This window comes from Ambystoma mexicanum, chromosome 5p (genome assembly GCF_040938575.1).
Source record: "Ambystoma mexicanum isolate Mex_15411 chromosome 5p, UKY_AmexF1_1, whole genome shotgun sequence".
Taxonomy (NCBI): domain Eukaryota; kingdom Metazoa; phylum Chordata; class Amphibia; order Caudata; family Ambystomatidae; genus Ambystoma; species Ambystoma mexicanum.
Window position 1 is genome coordinate 1,364,392,955 of NC_090930.1, and position 16,886 is coordinate 1,364,409,840.

General features: G+C 46.8%; 1 protein-coding gene across 1 annotated transcript in view; it reads left to right on the forward strand.

Moving 5' to 3' along the window:
• Positions 1 to 1,077: 1,077 nt before the first annotated feature.
• Positions 1,078 to 16,886, forward strand: part of TRIO (trio Rho guanine nucleotide exchange factor) — a 3,834,156-nt gene continuing 3,818,347 nt past the window's right edge. Inside the window, exon 1 of the mRNA XM_069613780.1 lies at positions 1,078 to 1,321. Within this exon, the coding sequence (XP_069469881.1) occupies positions 1,240 to 1,321 (82 nt within the window). The 5' untranslated portion in view covers positions 1,078 to 1,239. The remainder of the gene's footprint in view (positions 1,322 to 16,886) is intronic.

Consider the following 16,886-nt stretch of genomic DNA (forward strand, 5'->3'; position numbering starts at 1 on the left):
ATGCCAACCCTCTCGTTTTGGGCGGGAGAGACTCGATTTTTCATTTGAAAATATTGCACATTTTTGTTTTTTAAACTCCTGAAATATTTGTAAAGCCAAAGCAATCCAAATGGATAACCCAATTAACCCACTTTCTGTGGCAAAATCTCCCTCCCAGGTGCTCCAGAATGTTGGCATATACCAGGTAGGTGAAACCATTTGTGAAGAAAGCACACATTTGAGCCATCAAAAAGAACAATAGTGCATACATGCCAACCCTCCCAAATTAGGCGGGAGACTCCTGATTTTACAGTAATTTTTTTTGCTATTTTTGACTGTTTCCTGCCTAAAATATCACTAACCCCAATCTATTTCAATGGGAAAATGTAATTCTCCTGATTCTCATGATCTCATCTTCCTCCCAGGGGATCCAAAACGTTGCCATGTATGATAGTGCCCAATCTGTATCATTCTCACCTCATCTTCTGCCACCCTCCAAACTACTTCCCCTAAAAACGTAGTTGAAAGAGGGCAAACCAAGTGGTGGGACTCTCAGTTTAAAGTTGTACCCACGCTCGTCCCCATTTTTATAAAACACCCCCTTTCCTTGTTTTAAACAACCCCTTCTTCCTAAAATCATGGAGTCCTTAAACAATTACAATGCCCAGATGCTTGAAAAAGTCTTACCTGCACAAATCAACCAAGACATCTCTCTGTATAGCCCTACTTGTCTTTACATCACAGAATCGTTTGCAAACACTTGCTGAATAAAATGTGCAAGTGTGCATGCATTACACCGTTTCAGGCGTATGTGATGCAAGCGTTTACTGTGAAGAATACACAGAACGAGGGATCTTTGGGATGCTAATGGCCCTTTCCCAGTGAGATGTGACTTGTCCGGAAAGGGCCCATTGGCACTCTCCATTTCACACTTTTGTCCGCCCCAGCCCAATAAAAAAAAGAAAAGAAACAGACGTGGGGGGCATATTATATTGTGCCTAGACTGCCTTCCACTTTACATGCGTTAATCTGGACCCGTCAGCACCTGCGGCAAATCTCTGCTAGGCCAAACCGCCCCTCCTAGCCTTTCCAACCGGAAGCCGTGCCCCCCTCCCCTTCGCTCCGCAGCAACCTCCTCCCGCGACTAAAACAAGATGGAGGAGAGCTGCATCAGCTGAAACGCTGCAGGATCCGAATCTCCTCTTTTCACCCTATAATAATACCGCAGCCAGAACCAGTGGCGGGCATCCATCCACGGCAATGAGCGGCGACACGAGCGCCGGGGATTTCCCCCAGGAGACGGGCAAGGAATCCGTATGTGTAGCGTCATTTCATCGATCAGGTGAGAGCAGCGCTGCCCGTTATCTGTATAGACCACCCTCCCACCAAACAAGACCGTTATCCTTACGGTCACAGCATGTTGGTGGATTGACGAGGGGCGTTGGTAATGCACAGCTCAGCAGGAATAACGCCGCACTTTGTGTGCTCATAGAAGTGGCTCTCGGCGCTGCCTGCCACATTTGTGTCTTAAGCCCAGTGTCAGCTGTTTTGAGAGGCGTTTCAGTTATTTGGGCATTTGTTACTCGACACGCACATGCACTTTACCTGCCTTTTTGTTTTTGATGCTTTCAGCAGCCGCCAGGGAGGGGTGAGATCAGTTTCACTCATTGCTCCTTGTGTGTGCTCTTCCTTACTGACACCCAGGATGGATCTGTATATAGACGCTTTTTAGAGCTGGTGAATAGTAATTGCAATGCGTTAACGTTCATCCTTTTGTTCAGCGGGTTGATCCTATGGACTGTGGTTTGTGTGCTGTGTTAGGCACGCAGTGTTCTCTTCAAACGCCGCTTAATAGATGTACAACAGACTCGTGCTTACTCTAGACTGACGCAGAAACGTTTATAGACAGACCCTGCAAAAGGGAGCAGTTTGTTGTTGATTGAAGCACCCATATTTAGGTACTTGTTGAAAATGCAAACTGAAGGCATCTTAACGGTGGACTCTAGTTTAAACATTTATCTTATTAACGCCTCCTTTTTTTAACGCAGGAGTACTCGGTAAATTGCACAATGATGATTATTTTGTTTATGTAGTGTTTTTCCAAAATTGCTGTAAAGGAAACATTTTTGCGTTTCCCCGACCGGAGTTGGTATTCATTTATCAACCTCGAAAGGATAAGTAGACCTTGCTGAGATTCGAACCTGTCACCTACTATTTTATGGCTAAGCGTAATTGGGCGATAACCAAATGCAAGACTCTACACTCCTTCAGTTACTTGCCCTATTTGTCCTGATAGCAGGCACACATCTGGTGAGTATCACAGCAAAGCTCCTTTTCATGTAGATTATTTATATCCACGATGTCTACTAGCTTGTACAAAAAGGGCTTTCCTTTTATTTGGTTAGTCAAATGTTATGCATAACAGCATGCTGGAAGTGGTAACCTTACTACACAATCTATTTTAGTCTGGATCTTAAAGTGCTAAAAGTACAGTGCTGTAGAGCAGGGGCATTTGTCTGGTTTAAAACTTTTGTAAGAGATGGTAGCTAAAATTACAACCATTGTCAAATCCCTCCGATGGTGAAATAAAAATATGACAAGTATTTGATGTGAACATGGGACCTGGTACATTAATATAGGCCTATACAGTTGGTACATATGGGAAGCCACAATTTTGGTGGATGATGCTGCGATACAGAAAAAACCCATTTTCTTTAGACATTATGGGAGCTATGTCACAATAACAAAATATTCACTCTAAATAGTAGCATTTTGCTTAAATAATAAATAATAATAATTAGGCTTTTATATAGCGCTACAAACCCTCAGGTATCCGAGCGCTGGTGTGTGGTGCTCATTTATCGACCTCGGAAGGATGAAAGGCTGAGTTTGGCCCCGCCGGGATTCGAACCTGCGTTAACAGGCTCTGCACGGGTGTCAAAGCGAGCGCTCTACTCGCTGTGCCACTTGACCAGCTAAAATGAAGAAGCGAGATGGATCCGGTATAGCGTTCAGAGTTAACTATTAAGGTTATAAGTGGGTTAACACCAAGTATAGTCTTAGACCAGGGGTTCCAACCTTTTTGTGTGCAGTGAGCAAAATTTTGGATTTTAAATGAAATAGTGAGCAACATCAATTTTTCGAAAGAAAATATTGGCGCTCAGGTGGCTGAAAAAGGATTGCAACCCAAATAAAAAATATAATACGGCCTTCATTTAACATTAAGTGGTTGTTTACAGGAAATATTGAGTGGTCAGTATAACATTTTTATACACAGAAGACCAATCAAGTTGTTCAAAAATATATAGGACTAAGTAAACATTACCAGGGGTTCCAGGTTCTCGAGCAAAATATTTGTTTTAAATGTAGTGCAAATGTTTGGATAGTAAAATTGGTCACAAATGGAACACTGATTTTTAGGTGTACTATGGTATTCTGTCTGGGGATTCTCGGGGATCTTCAGTGGCAAATGGTGCATTCCTAAGCATAAAAGATCAGCAATACTGTTCCACAACCATTGATTACTGTATTGTGAATTTTCTCTTCAGGAATGTTAAGAAATTTTGCATTTCTGATTGAACGCTTGTTCCAATGGTCAGGGTAGGCACCACAAAGTGTTGTGCGGGGAGCCACATCACACAACAAAGATGGCTGCTGGGGCCACCAGTGAGACGTGGCAGGCGCCTGCTGTGACAATAATAGACTGGCAGCAGGGATCAGCCACCGTTGAGGGTTCTGCTGGAACAAGCCGGGTGCGGGACAACCGGCACACGCGAAGAAATAGGTGACTGGCTCCCAAGACTGAAGCGGAGCCGTATTAGTCTGGCGGGACACTCCCGCTAAATGCACAAACCCCGGGGAGGGAGAAGATCCCTTCTGCAGGGCTGCGGGGGTGGAGGAATAATCGGAGAAGTAGCAGTGCACAGAATCAGTAGTCCTCGCTGAAGAGGAGGAGGTGAACCCGTGTGGATCAACGGGCAGGCGCGACATAAGGAGGGAGGACGGATATGTAAAACCGGCGAAAGGAACGAGGACGGGCCAGTGGCCCCGAACTGGCCAACTTGCAAGAATCTGCACTGCTAGAAACGCCAGAGTGGATACAACTGAACTGGAAGGTGGGAGAACAGCAGGAGGTGATCAGTATCAGGATACGAAGAAAAGATCAGGCGGCACAGAGATTGTGGACAGACGTGCACCGGGAGTATAAAGAGGTGGGAGGCCGCGGAGCAGATATTACCCCTGGAACCCTGTGCCATACCAACGGATCGAACCCCCCCCCCCCCCCACCGGATACCAGACATAGCGAGGGGGGGGCGATAAAGGTGGTGAGCAGGGCCAAAGGCTGAGACCAAGACAAGGAAGGGAAGCTGGGACAGACTGGTCACTACGGTCACAGGGACGGACAGCGCTGGATGGACTGACTTGATGGTCTAGATCAGCCTGGGGAACTGGGGGGGGGGGTTGAGCCCCCATATTATCACGCAGTGCACTAAGTACTAGACTAAGAAGCTATATGGAGATGGAGGTGCCAGGCCGAAATAGAAGGGGGAAAACGATACACAGTTGGGAACAGCCTTTGGTGACTCAAGAGGCGGCAGCAGCATAAATTCGAGTACAGGCTTGGAGTACAGCGTGACCAGCATGGACAACAAAAGATGGAGAAGTTTGCAGAAGCAAAGGGCAAAACACAAACAGGAGGGACCGACCCGGGCCACAGAGGAAGGGGCGACGGGAGGTGGTGTTGGGATGACCTTGGACGCACTGATGGAGGTGATCCAGGTCATCCCTGGAAGTGAGCATCAAGGAGGCGTGGTTGGATGTATCCCTAATACGGGCTGACCTGTGCAAGGTATGTGAACGGGTCACAGAAGTGGAACGGGTCAGCACAGTGGAGGACTGTTGGGAAAGATTTCATAATTGTATGTAATTTTCCCTCCATGTGGCAACCCCCAAACTTTTTGCTGCTGTTTTACACCCTGATCTAGACTTTGCCAGAGAAGCGCTGCCTTCCGCCGCACTCCTCTGGGCTTTTGCTCGATTTTTATGGGGAAACTGACATGCCCTTAAGACAATCAGTACTGGGAGACTTTGTTTCCCTTAGTCCTTTTCTCATGTTGCAGCTTTTGTGCAACATAAAACAAGAGTGCACCGTAACTTACATTACTGCGCTCTTGGGTCTCTAGTCATTCCAAAGGTCCTAGAAACTCTCGCTGGACTTATTATGAACTGTGCAAGTGTGTCACGGACGGGACTGGTGGCAGCTATAGTTTCTCTTGTGTTTCGAACCCTTTTTTGCCATGTATCCGCCCTTACCGCGTTTGGCACGAATGAGTGGCCTGGCTCCAAAATGGCCATGCCACAATGTTCTTTGTCCTGTCCGCTGACTGTCTTGCCCCTTCACCTTCCCCCAGGTCGAGCCGACCCGGGCAGTCCTTATTTGGTCATGCACTTTCCCGTGAAACACAATGCTTTCGCGGGCTTCTGCATGCCTTGTGTGTGCCTCCAGGATGTGGGCTGGGATGTCTGGTCCCAATACACATCCTGGGTGCCAGAGAGTCTGGAGTGTCCTGAATGCCTGGGACCACCGTGGTCCGTGATAGGTCCACATATGGTGTGAGTGTTTGTGAGCAGATCTCCCGTTGGGTCCTCCCCGTTTTGGCGCAAAGGGAACTTTGGATAAGAGGAGGCTGAAAACACCACTACCATGTCGATCTCCTGAGTTCACACCGAACAAGGGATAAGGAGCCAAGTATCCTGCAACAAGAAGCTGAGTCGAGGAACCGCTGGTGATCCGCTGAAGGTTTGGCACCCTGAACTGCTGTCGCTGTTGTCCTGTGAGACCCCTCTGCATCTGATTGTCCTAGAAGGTCTGCGAAGGCACTTTGACACGTTGAAATAGTGGGATCAACTATTCCCGGCACCTTCATCAAACCCTGCAAGTAAGCCTCTTCGGAAGTGTCCCTGGGCCAACCAGTGGGCTGACCAGCTTACGCAGGACGCTTTGCTCTGTCACCGCCGCCTTTTCGGGAAAGCCCTCGAAACTTGGTCTACTGCTTGCTCTGCGTCCACGGCACCTTTGCACCGAATTTAGTACATTTGGCATTCCCAGGTCTGAAGTGAGACGAGTGCGCCCGGACCAGAGTAAACGCGGTTGCCGTGTTGCCCTGCTGCGGAAACAACCTGTGCACATCCGCTGCATTTGGGACACCCTCTACCCTGCTTCCTGCTATGCAGAATCTACACGGTGTTGAGACGTCCTGATCATCGCAGCTGAACCTCCCAGCAATGTGAACTGAACTGGAGAAGTCTGGGTCGGCCTGCTTCGGGGACCGGTGAGTAGTCCATACCCCAACCGGTGGCCCCTCGCGCAGGAGCCCATTTCTTTTCTACCGCTATTGGGAAATAGCGATTCTATCCTGCACTCTCACCCTGTCTCTGCCCACAAGTGGAGGCCTTGCTTGGGTAGTGGGGACTTGTTCTGCATCGCTTCATTCACCTTCCTGAACTGCCTGATGTCCTCGAAGAGGCCCTCTTTTGTCCATTGGCACCAGCGCGTGCAGGTACTTTTGAGCATAAGGCTCCTCTCTTCGTAGGGCTCGGACTTCCTCCTAGTTAGGTGTATTTCAGATGTTAAACTGGGTCTAATGATTACTTGCACTGCCTGTTTCCTCCCCATCTAGGTGGATTACATATTGCGTGCTCCTAAATCCTTAGACCCCTTGGTCTTGTATATATATTGTATTGATTGTGATGTGTTGGTTTACTTTAGTATTATTGTGATTCTTTTCTATGGTCTATGTTACAAAGGCCTTGTAATAAATGTGTCTATATTTTTAATATAACACCTGTCTGGAGTAATTTGTAAGTGTCCTTGCTTCGTGTACTCATTGAGGTCTTTCCGTCACCCTCACCCCTCTTGAGACTTAGTCTTGCCGCCGCCATCGATACCCTGATTGGTCTGGCTTGTCCAGAGGTTACCCTGTTCCAAGAAACTAGGCTGGCCTTCTGAACCTCTGCCCCTCCAGGTCCGAGTTCAAAAATCCATCTTAACAAGGATGATATGCAGCATCTAACAAGTAGCAGGCCTGGTGGGCGTGACCAGGTCCTTGGAGGTGAGAGCGGAGGACGCAGAGGGCAGCTCTAGTAACATCCGGCTGGTCAGAGTACCGGAGAGGGAAGAGGGGCCCAGTGTGGACGGTTTGTGGAAAACCTGATCCTGAAAGTGCTAGGGATAAAGGGACTGTCCGAATTCTTCACAGTTGAGAGGGCCCACAGGGTGCCGGGGCGAACCCTACCACCGGGTGGCCTGCCAAGAGTAATAGTGGGAAAAACCATGAACTTTAGAGACCGTGACGCTATAGTACAGGAGGCACGCAAGGTGGGATTTTACGAAGTTAGAAATACGAGACTACACATCTTCCTGGATTTCAACATGGCAGTGTAGCGCCAGAGAAGGACGTACGATGCAGTGTGGCGTTGACTTCGAGGACTGAACATAAAATACCTGATATTCTTCCCAGCTAAAATTAGTCATATCAGGGGGGGAAGTTGTGGCTGTTTATGTCCCCAAGGGAGGTGTGGGATTGGATAAAGGCTTCATCACACGGAGGGGAGCCACAAACCGAGAGAGGGTCAGGAGTAGTAAAATTTCAAGCTGGGCATTGAAAAGGGGTCTAGCTGTGGCCTTGGTTACATGCCAGGGATTTATGTCTGGGGAGAGGCTGCTGGGGAAGGAGAGTTCTGGAGCTGTATTGCAGGAGAGGGGGTGGCGCGGAACGCCCCCCTCCCCTAGATGACTCCACTGGCTGCTAGCCCACAAGGAGAGGGGGAGAGGTGGGATGCACCAGTCCAGGGGTCTAATGCGGTGGGGGGGCATACCCAGGTAGAGCACCCCCAAGGGATAAAGTTCAAGGGCTCGGGGATGGGAATGGAGGAGGGCCAGGGGGAGTTCAAGTTGGGAATGGTAATGTGTGGGGTGAGTTAAGAGACCGGGAGGGAGTAGGGTAACTGGTGGGAGACCGAGCACAGAGATATACGAGACTGGACAAGAGACAGGGAGAGAGAAATGTCAGCACAAAAAGGGATCGTGGAATTGTCAGAGGAAGGATGGGTGGGAATAGGCAGAGGACCCTGGTGGAGGGGGACAGGATATAAAATTCAACCGATAACATTGTGGTGGCCTGATGTTTGAAAATTGGGACATGGAATGTTCGGGGGCTGGGGACGGGACAAAAGAAACAGAGTGGGAGAGTTCCTAAAAAGACAGGGGATATAGGTGGCTCTGATACAGGAAACACACCCGGTTAGGGCGAACCTATAGGCATTGGGGAGAAAATGGGGAGGACAGGTGGTGGGCACGTCTTCCTCATCACACGCAAGGGGCGGTATTGATCTGTGTGGCGGCAGGGGTGCCTCTGCAGGTGGAAAGGGTGTTGAAGGACGAGGTGGGGAGGACGGTGGTCCTGTTGGGGAAGTGGGAGGAGCGTTCAATATGAACTCATAGGCACTGAATATTGATGATAAGGAATACTTCCCCATCAGTGTTACGTATAATAGGAGCATTCAGAGATGAAATGATCATATGGGGGGGATTTCAGTTGTCATCTGAATACACACCTGGATGGAACTGGGGCGGGGCCTGGACAAAAAACAAATGACAGCGGTTCTTCACAGGGTAATGGAAGTTAGATCTGGGGAAATATGGAGATAAAGGCATGGGGAAGAGAAAGGGTTCTCGTACTACTCGGGAGCACATGGGTCGTACTCGCGCTTGGCCTACCTATTGACAGGGAGGGAACATTGTCAGCAATTTGAAGAGCTGGAATATTTGGGGCGTACACTTTCGGATCAACCCCCCCACCCGCTGGTGGTTAAGCTGATGGGGAAGGGGTAGGGGACCCCCAAGGCGGGTGTGGTGTATGCAGAGACAAGTGTTGGAAGATGGGGCCTTCAAGAATGAAATACGGAAGAGGATTGAAAGCTACTTCGAGTTAAATGCGGGTTCAGTGACATCAGTAAGGGTGCTCTGGGAGGCCTTCAAGGCAAATGTAAGAGGGGTTTGCCTCTTGATGACCGTGGGAATGAGGAAGAGACTGCAGGAAACACTACGGCAGACAGAGCAGCAGGTGCGGAATTGGACAGGGAGGATGTGAGGGGAAATTTGGGGAGGGGACAGGTTGGCCCAGAGCTTTGGGTTATACATCAAGACCCTAGCAGATCTGGCACACTTTGACAGCAGTAGACGGGACATTCGGCTACACAGAGAGGGAGATAAGGCGGGGAGGCGTTTGGCCTGGTTGATATATAGGGAAAGCCCAAGGTGTATTATAACCCAAATTAGGACCAAGTCGGGTGAAGCCGTGGGTACCCAGGACCGGATTAATTGGGCATTCACAGAATTCTATAGGGAATTGTCCACAAGCGAACGGCGTTCACTATAGGAAATTGTCCACAAGCGAAGGGAGATATGTGGAAGAGGACATAGATGAGTCGTTGGACATGATTCAGTTACGAAAACTAGGCGCGGATACGAGGGAAGAACTGGAGGCTCCGATAGAGAAGGGGGATATCCGATGGGCAGTGCGCTTCATGAGGAAGGTCATGGCGCCTTGTAGGAATGGGTTTCCTATAGAATTCTATTCTGAATATATAGGTCTTCTAACCCTTGGCTCAAGAAGGTGTACAAAAAGGCTTTTGAGAAGGGGGAACCTCCCAGAGTCCATGAGTGAAGCCAGCATAACGATAATCTTGAAGGAAGGGAAAGACCCATTGGATTGTATGTCATAGCGTCTCGTTTCCTTGTTGAACATTGACGGGGAAAATTCTGGCAAACAGGATGGTGAGAGTAGCTCCGGAATTGGTGCACCCAGATCAATGTGGGTTTATTGGGGGGAGGAATATGACCGGTAATATCACGCGCCTCCATCATGTGATGGATCATATCAAATCCCAGAAGGGGGACATGGCGATTGCCTCCTTTGATGCCATGAAGGCATTTGACTCGTTGGAATGGAAGTATTCTGGGTACTGAAGGATTTCGGGTTTTGGGAAAACATCTGTAAATGACTGGGTCTGCTCTATAATAAGCCGGTAGCGATGGTGAGGACTAATAACTGGGTCTCGGAGAGATGGAAATTAAGTAGAGGGACAAGGCAGTGGTGTGCAGTGTCCCCAATATTATTTGCCCTGGATCCGTTGGTAGGGTTTCTATGACAGGAGATGATAGAAGTTGGGATTGTAGCAGGGGGTGGGGGGGGCGAGGCATATAGTATCTCTGCATGCTGATGACTTACTGCTGTATGTAAATAACCCACGGGAGAATCTCCCGATGCTGTTGGCGGTGTTAAAGAATTTTTGGCAAATGTTGGGATTTCGAATACATAATAAGTCGTTGTTATTCCCATTGGGAGGTTACGCTGGTGTCAGGTGGGGGATCAACCAGAGGAGGGGATAAAATGGGAGGCAGTCATTCAAATATTTGGACATACAGATATTTCATGAGATGGAAGAAACTTTCATACACAGTGCCCTGATAGTATTATCAAAAATAGGAGACTCAGTGCAGTTTTGGAACGGCCTTCCCCTCTCCCTGATGAGAAGAGTGGCATTATGTAAAATGGTGATCCTGCCAAGATTGCTATATTTCTTTACCAAAATACCGTATGTAGCAAAGAAAATCTTTTTTAAAATGCTGGATAGTAGGGTAGGGAAGCTATTGTGGATAGTAGAGGCCAAGGGCGGAATGTGGACTGGACCTGCCAGACTGAGACATTTTTCATAGCGGCTCAATTGCAAATGGCTTTGGAGTGGGGGCAGCCAGGTGTGGAAGTCCTGAAAGGGCTGGTGGGGGGTGGGGGTCTACCACCATATCAAAGAGGGGTTGAACTTCTTCCAATGGGGAATAATGGGACTACAATCGTGTTTGAAGCAGATCAAGAGATATGGAGGAAATATGTTCGGAAGAAGGGTCCCGGGTGGGGTCTACGAGGGGAACCTACCCTGGGGGTAGACCGGAAGCTGAAGCAAGTGATGGGGTGGGCAGGGATCCAGAGGCTCCAGGAAAAGGGATGTGGGTGGTGGGGGACCTGTTTGAAGGAGGGAAGCTGCTGACACTCTCAGAATGGTGCTTGAAATTTGAATTACCAAAGGGATTGTTCTTGGCATATGGGGCAGTAGTTGAGAGACTAGCGGAAATATGGGATGGAATACCGAAGGAGCCGGAAGCTAGTCCACTACTGCAGATACTGCTGGAGCAAACAGGGGGAGGAAGGCAAGTGTTGTTAGGGAGAATTCTCCTTCTAGGGCTAATTTCCCTCACCTAGTGAGTCCCCCAGCAGCTTTGCTGGATTTCTGGAGTTTATTTTATCCACCTGGTAAGAGTGTACATCTTTATTTCCACTCTTACATGTGTTTTTGCCTAAGTGTTACTCATTGTGTGATCTTGGGCACTGGGGCACACCACTCCAAGTACCCCTGTTCGTGTATGGGTTACACAGCACCTTTAGTAACCCAGGGTTGTCTTTTAGACTTCCCTCTGACTCCATTTCGCTGGGGCTGACTACTGTCCCCCAGAGAAAGGTAAAGTTACCATTTACTTTACATGAAGTACTGGAAAGGGCTAATCTGTACCCTTTCTCTGTCTGTCCCTCCCTTAGCATTGTTTTGTTCTTTTAACATTTAGACTTGGCTGGTGGCAGTGGTATCTACCCTAACTTTTCTACCGCGATTATATTAGATAAACGTGGTACTGTTCTTGGCTATTATATTAGCCTCGAACATAAACCCGCTTGACCAAATCGTATTTCTTTTGGCTTCGGTTGGGTTTATTAGCCATTTCTTTTTGTTAAAGTCCTTCTTGTGTTTTACTTTGCGTGGCAAACTAGGTTCGCCTTCTTTGTTCAACCTCTTTTGGGCTTCTGCAGAGAAGCCCTCCTCAAGGCGCCTGGGTGTCTAGGTGGGCTGAATGTGAGGGAGGGGTGTAGTCACCAGCTGCACAGGGTGTGGGTCTGCGGGAAACCAACAGGAATAACTGCCAGGGCACCAGCTGCATCGCAGGAATAAGGTACTGTGTTCTACTCGAGGACATTGTTTGAATCCCTTTTCTTCATCCTCAAGGCTCGTTCTTGTCTTCACTCCTCCTTATAACTTTTGCTTCCGAACATTGACAATATTCAAGTACTTTTGGGCTACACCGAATCGTGAACTGTCTAGCGGTGTGATATTCGGCACAGGCCTCCGGTGTCACCTAAACCTGCCGATGACCCTTTGACCTTTGAACTCCTGTTTCTGAGTGTTTCTCGATACTGTCTGCCTAACCTAAATATTGCCTGTGATTTTTGCCTCCAACTCCCTCTGACTATCTCAGGTGCTAAGTGTGTTTTTGCCCTTGTAGCATTTCATGTCACGGATACGCGTTTATTTAGTAGACCGAACTGTCAAAAAGTGATCGTAGCCGCGGTATCGTGTTTTGTTCATAACACCGGTTCCTTCAAAACACAGGGTACTTACCTTGAGACTTACTGTACAAAGTGAATTGGCTAGTTGTAGTATATTTAACGTCTGGTTTTGTTTAAAGGTTAATAGAAGTGTTGTGTTTATAACTGATTGTTTAAAAATAAATGTACTTATATTTTTTACCTGAAACCTTGAGTCAGTGTTTGCTCGAGTCAAAGTTATTGTGGTCCCTTTGTGTAATCTCTGCTACTGCTCATATACTCTTGAGATAAGCCTGGCTGCTCTGCTACTGCTACCACTATAACTTGGTAGTACAGGCTTGTACCAAAGATAAAACTTGTATTGCCACCTGTGGTCTTAATCGGGTGTAGTGGTGCCTAAGGGCACTGCACAGGATTCTGCCTAACAAGGATTTAACGCATCTACAAGGCCCTCCAGGAGGAGGCACCTAGGGGGGGAATTGAAGGTTAACTGGAGGTGGGAGGCGGATGTTGGGTACCAGATACCGGAGAAGGAATGGACAAAGATATGGGAACAAGTCCAGAAGGTGTCATGGAATTCCAGATTCCAACTGGTCCAATTTAACATCCTACATAGGACATATGGGACCCCAACTAGATTTCAGGCAATAAAAAAAGGACCCCAATTGACGAGTGCCCAAGGTGTGCTAGGGGACCAGCGGGATTTTGGCATAAATGGAAATGTGGAATCACAGCAAACTAATTGGACATGGTGATTAAAGGGCTTAATGGGTTGTTGGGGACAAAACTGGAATTTAACAAGAGAATATGCATATGGGGGATCCTTTCAGGGGGAAAGGGGCATAAATCACAGAACAGGATGGTGAAATTCTTACTAATATTAGCTAAACGCTGCATGGCTATTGCATGGAAACATCCAAAGGGGCCATCAATTACGTTGTGGCACGCAGATGCCCGTAGATGGGGAGTAGCCGAACTGGAGACATTGCGGGGACGAAGGCTGACCCAGAGAGGGACGGTTAACGGCAAACTGGGGCCAGTTACTGAATGATCTGGCTATATCCAACGATCTGAAACCACCATGAGTTGTGGGGCAATCGGGAGGCGAGACGATAAGGGAAGGAAGATGGGCGTGGAAGAGTTTGGGGGGATGCTCAGGGGGCTGTTGATACAGTGCTAGTTAACCACATGAATTGGGGAGGATGACGGGAGAAAGAGGGGATGATAAAAGATAGGTCTCAGGGAATAGGGGAAAGTGGGGGTGGTGGGGCTGTGGGGATGTGCAGATTGTTGCCTTATTTACAAAAATGCAAATAAAGAGTGTTAAAAAACATTAACATTTGATTTGATTGATAAAAACATAGTGTGGCATAATAAACATTTTATTGTGGTCCTTAACGTTTTATTAAATCCTATCAAACTATGATATGCAGACAACTCGGGGTCTGTCCGATCTTCAATATCGGGGGAATTATATTTTCTTTTTCCCCATAAAGGTGAAAAGCTGGGATGTCAGTTGGCCTCAATTCCTTTCTGACGTTGATTCTAGTACTTCTCTTAATCCACCTTCTATGAACGGTACATTTTATAGAATGTTTCTTTATGCCGTAGACACAGCTATTTTTGAATTAACACTGGCAGGGTTCCAACAGGGCCTGCTAAACACAAATGACTATTTTGGGAAATCTAGCCTGAAATTATATATGATGAAAACAAAAATGGTGTGCGGGGGCGGGGGGTAAAAATGTGTAGTTAGTTTTTATATGGATGTAGAGATGAGGTGGCAATCTCAATTTAATTTGAGCCTACTCTTCTCAAAGAGCGGTGCTTTGGGCCAGAGCTGAAAGGGCATCATTAAGGATAAAGGGCTTTTAAACATTTTTTTTATTTCACGTTTGAAGCATTCGGATTGGAGAAGTGCTTGGAGGTATATAAGGCAAAGGTCTGTTCCATGATTTGTATGGCAATGAAATCTACGGTGGTTCAAATTGTCATGTCCTAGAGGGGTTGCAAAATACATTCCTGTGCCAAATAGCATATCTGCCTGCAGGTACACCTGTTAGCGCCTTATAAGCTGAATTGGGAGTGTTCAGTTTGAAGGTATTGGGCCACTAAGATGTTTTACATATTTTAAAAATGTTTTTATTCGAATTTGTTTTATTATTTATAAACATTAACAAACCCGCCCCCCCCCCCCCCCCCGAAAGCTGCCAACATTTCCCTGAGGTGTTCTGATAAAACCTATGCAGTTTCTCGGGTCTCAGATGCCATTGCACCATTACCTTGACCCACATTTCGCGAATCTGGAGTGCCCACATGAGTTTTGGAATCCCCATCCAGACCTCCTGCCATTGCTGTTTTCGTTATAGGACTACTTAAAACCTTTTCCCATTAAAACCTTTTCCCATTGATTAAAACCTTTTCCCATTGATTCTTGTACCCCCAACTTGGTTGACCTGAAACATCCCCCAATCAACTTACATAACGCACCCGCAATATGTCTGTTGCCTGAATTTGTAATAAAATACTTTTCAAAGGGGCAAAATTCTCTTATTGCTAAGTATTTTCTGTGGCGCGTAGCCAATGTCTCAGCAGTACATACCGAAACCTCTCATCTTCACATATAGAGAATAACTGTTTACATTGTTGGAATCTCTTGACCCTCCACCATATCACCCATCTTTAGGCAACCTGCTTCCTCCCAACGCCTAAATGCTTCCTGCTCCATTCCTGGTGTGAACTGATGAATGTGAAAAAGGGATGTAAATGGGGAGGGAAATGTAGTGCTACCTGAGTGCTGTACCACTGTATCCCACACATCCCCTATCTAAGCTGTAATTTTGCTTCTACCATTTCTCTTGGTTGCCCCCAAACCATTCCTGCATGATCCACAGTGGAGACGCTTGATAGTAAGTTTTGAAATTCGGAGCCCCCATCGGTCCTCTGCTTGGGTGTCGTCAATCTGCTCCAAGCCACCCTCTGTCTCTTACCTTTCCATATAAAGATCCCAGCATCTTATTGAGTCTTAAAGAATTTCCGAGGGACCAATAGTGGTAAAGCCTGAAAGTAATACAATACTTTTGGAAGGACCACCATTTTAATTACATTGATCCTACCAGTGCAAGAGATAGTCAAGAGAGTTGCAAATCTTAAACCACTTTTTGATTGAATCTAATAAAGGGAGATAATTTGCTTGATACATGGATTCCAAGGAATTAGTTATCCGTACTCCCAAATATCGTAGACCTCTATCAGTCCTCGCAAACTGACCAGTATCCATATCCCGTTCCTTTGGTGCCATTCCCCCTTGTAACATCATAATTTCCGATTTATGGATGTTAATTTTCAGGCCTGCCACTTCATCAAATTTTAACAATTCTTGTGTTAAATTAGGTAATTAACTAGCTAAATCTGTCATTGTCAAGAGTAAATTGTCGGCAAATGCCATCACTTTGTGTTCCTCGCCCCCCAAACAATATACCTCTGACTTCTCTTCCCGGATCCTGGATAAGAAATGGTTCCAGGTGAATCGCATACAGCACCGGGGATAACGGGCATCCCTCTTTAGTTCCCCTAGACACCCTGATTCCCAGTGAAAGTTACCCATTAATTGCAAGCCGTACTATTGACGACTGATAATTTGCCTTGACCATTCGCAAAAATCTTGGTCCAAACCCCACAGCTTCCATAGTGCGAAACAAAAAAGACCACTCCACCGGGTCTAAGATTATTACCCCTGCGGAAAGGCCCGATTTTATTATCCTTATCGATCAGATGACTCGCCCTTCGTATATTATCAAACGTCTGCCTTCCTGTAACAAAACCAGACTGATCCGAATGGATAATCCTCGGTATCATTTTTCCCAGTCTTGATGCTAATATTTAAGTATATATTTTTGCATCAATATTGATGAGAGATATGGGTTGGTACAACCTGCATTGAGTCCTGTCTTTGCCCAGTTTAGGGAATGGCACTTCCTTTTGCCTCTTCTTGTGTAATACAACCCTCTTCAATGAAAGAGTTAAAGAGAGAGTTAATTACCGGAATTAATACGTCTTTATAGGTTTTGTAAAACAGTGCTGGAAAACCATCCGGTCCTGGGGCCTCGTTTACTGGTAATGACAACATAGCTGCCCTTACTTCCTCAGGAAGGATCTCCCCTTCCAATTCTTCTTTTACCAACCTCAATTTTATTTTACTAGCACTGCTTCAAATAATTCACCTGAGCTTCTCCATTCGGAAAATCAGTATTGTATAGTGCAGAATAATAGTCTATGAATACCCGTAGAATGTCTTCCGAAGAGGAGCTAATCGTGCCCTGTCCAGTGTTAATATGAAGGATGGCCCTTGCTTCCTCCTTCATCCTTACATGCCGTGCCAACATACGGTCAGCTTTATTGGCCTTAATGTAGTACCATTGTCTTAAATATAGCAAAGATTTCTCTGCATGCCTAGTCCGCAATAGATCTAAT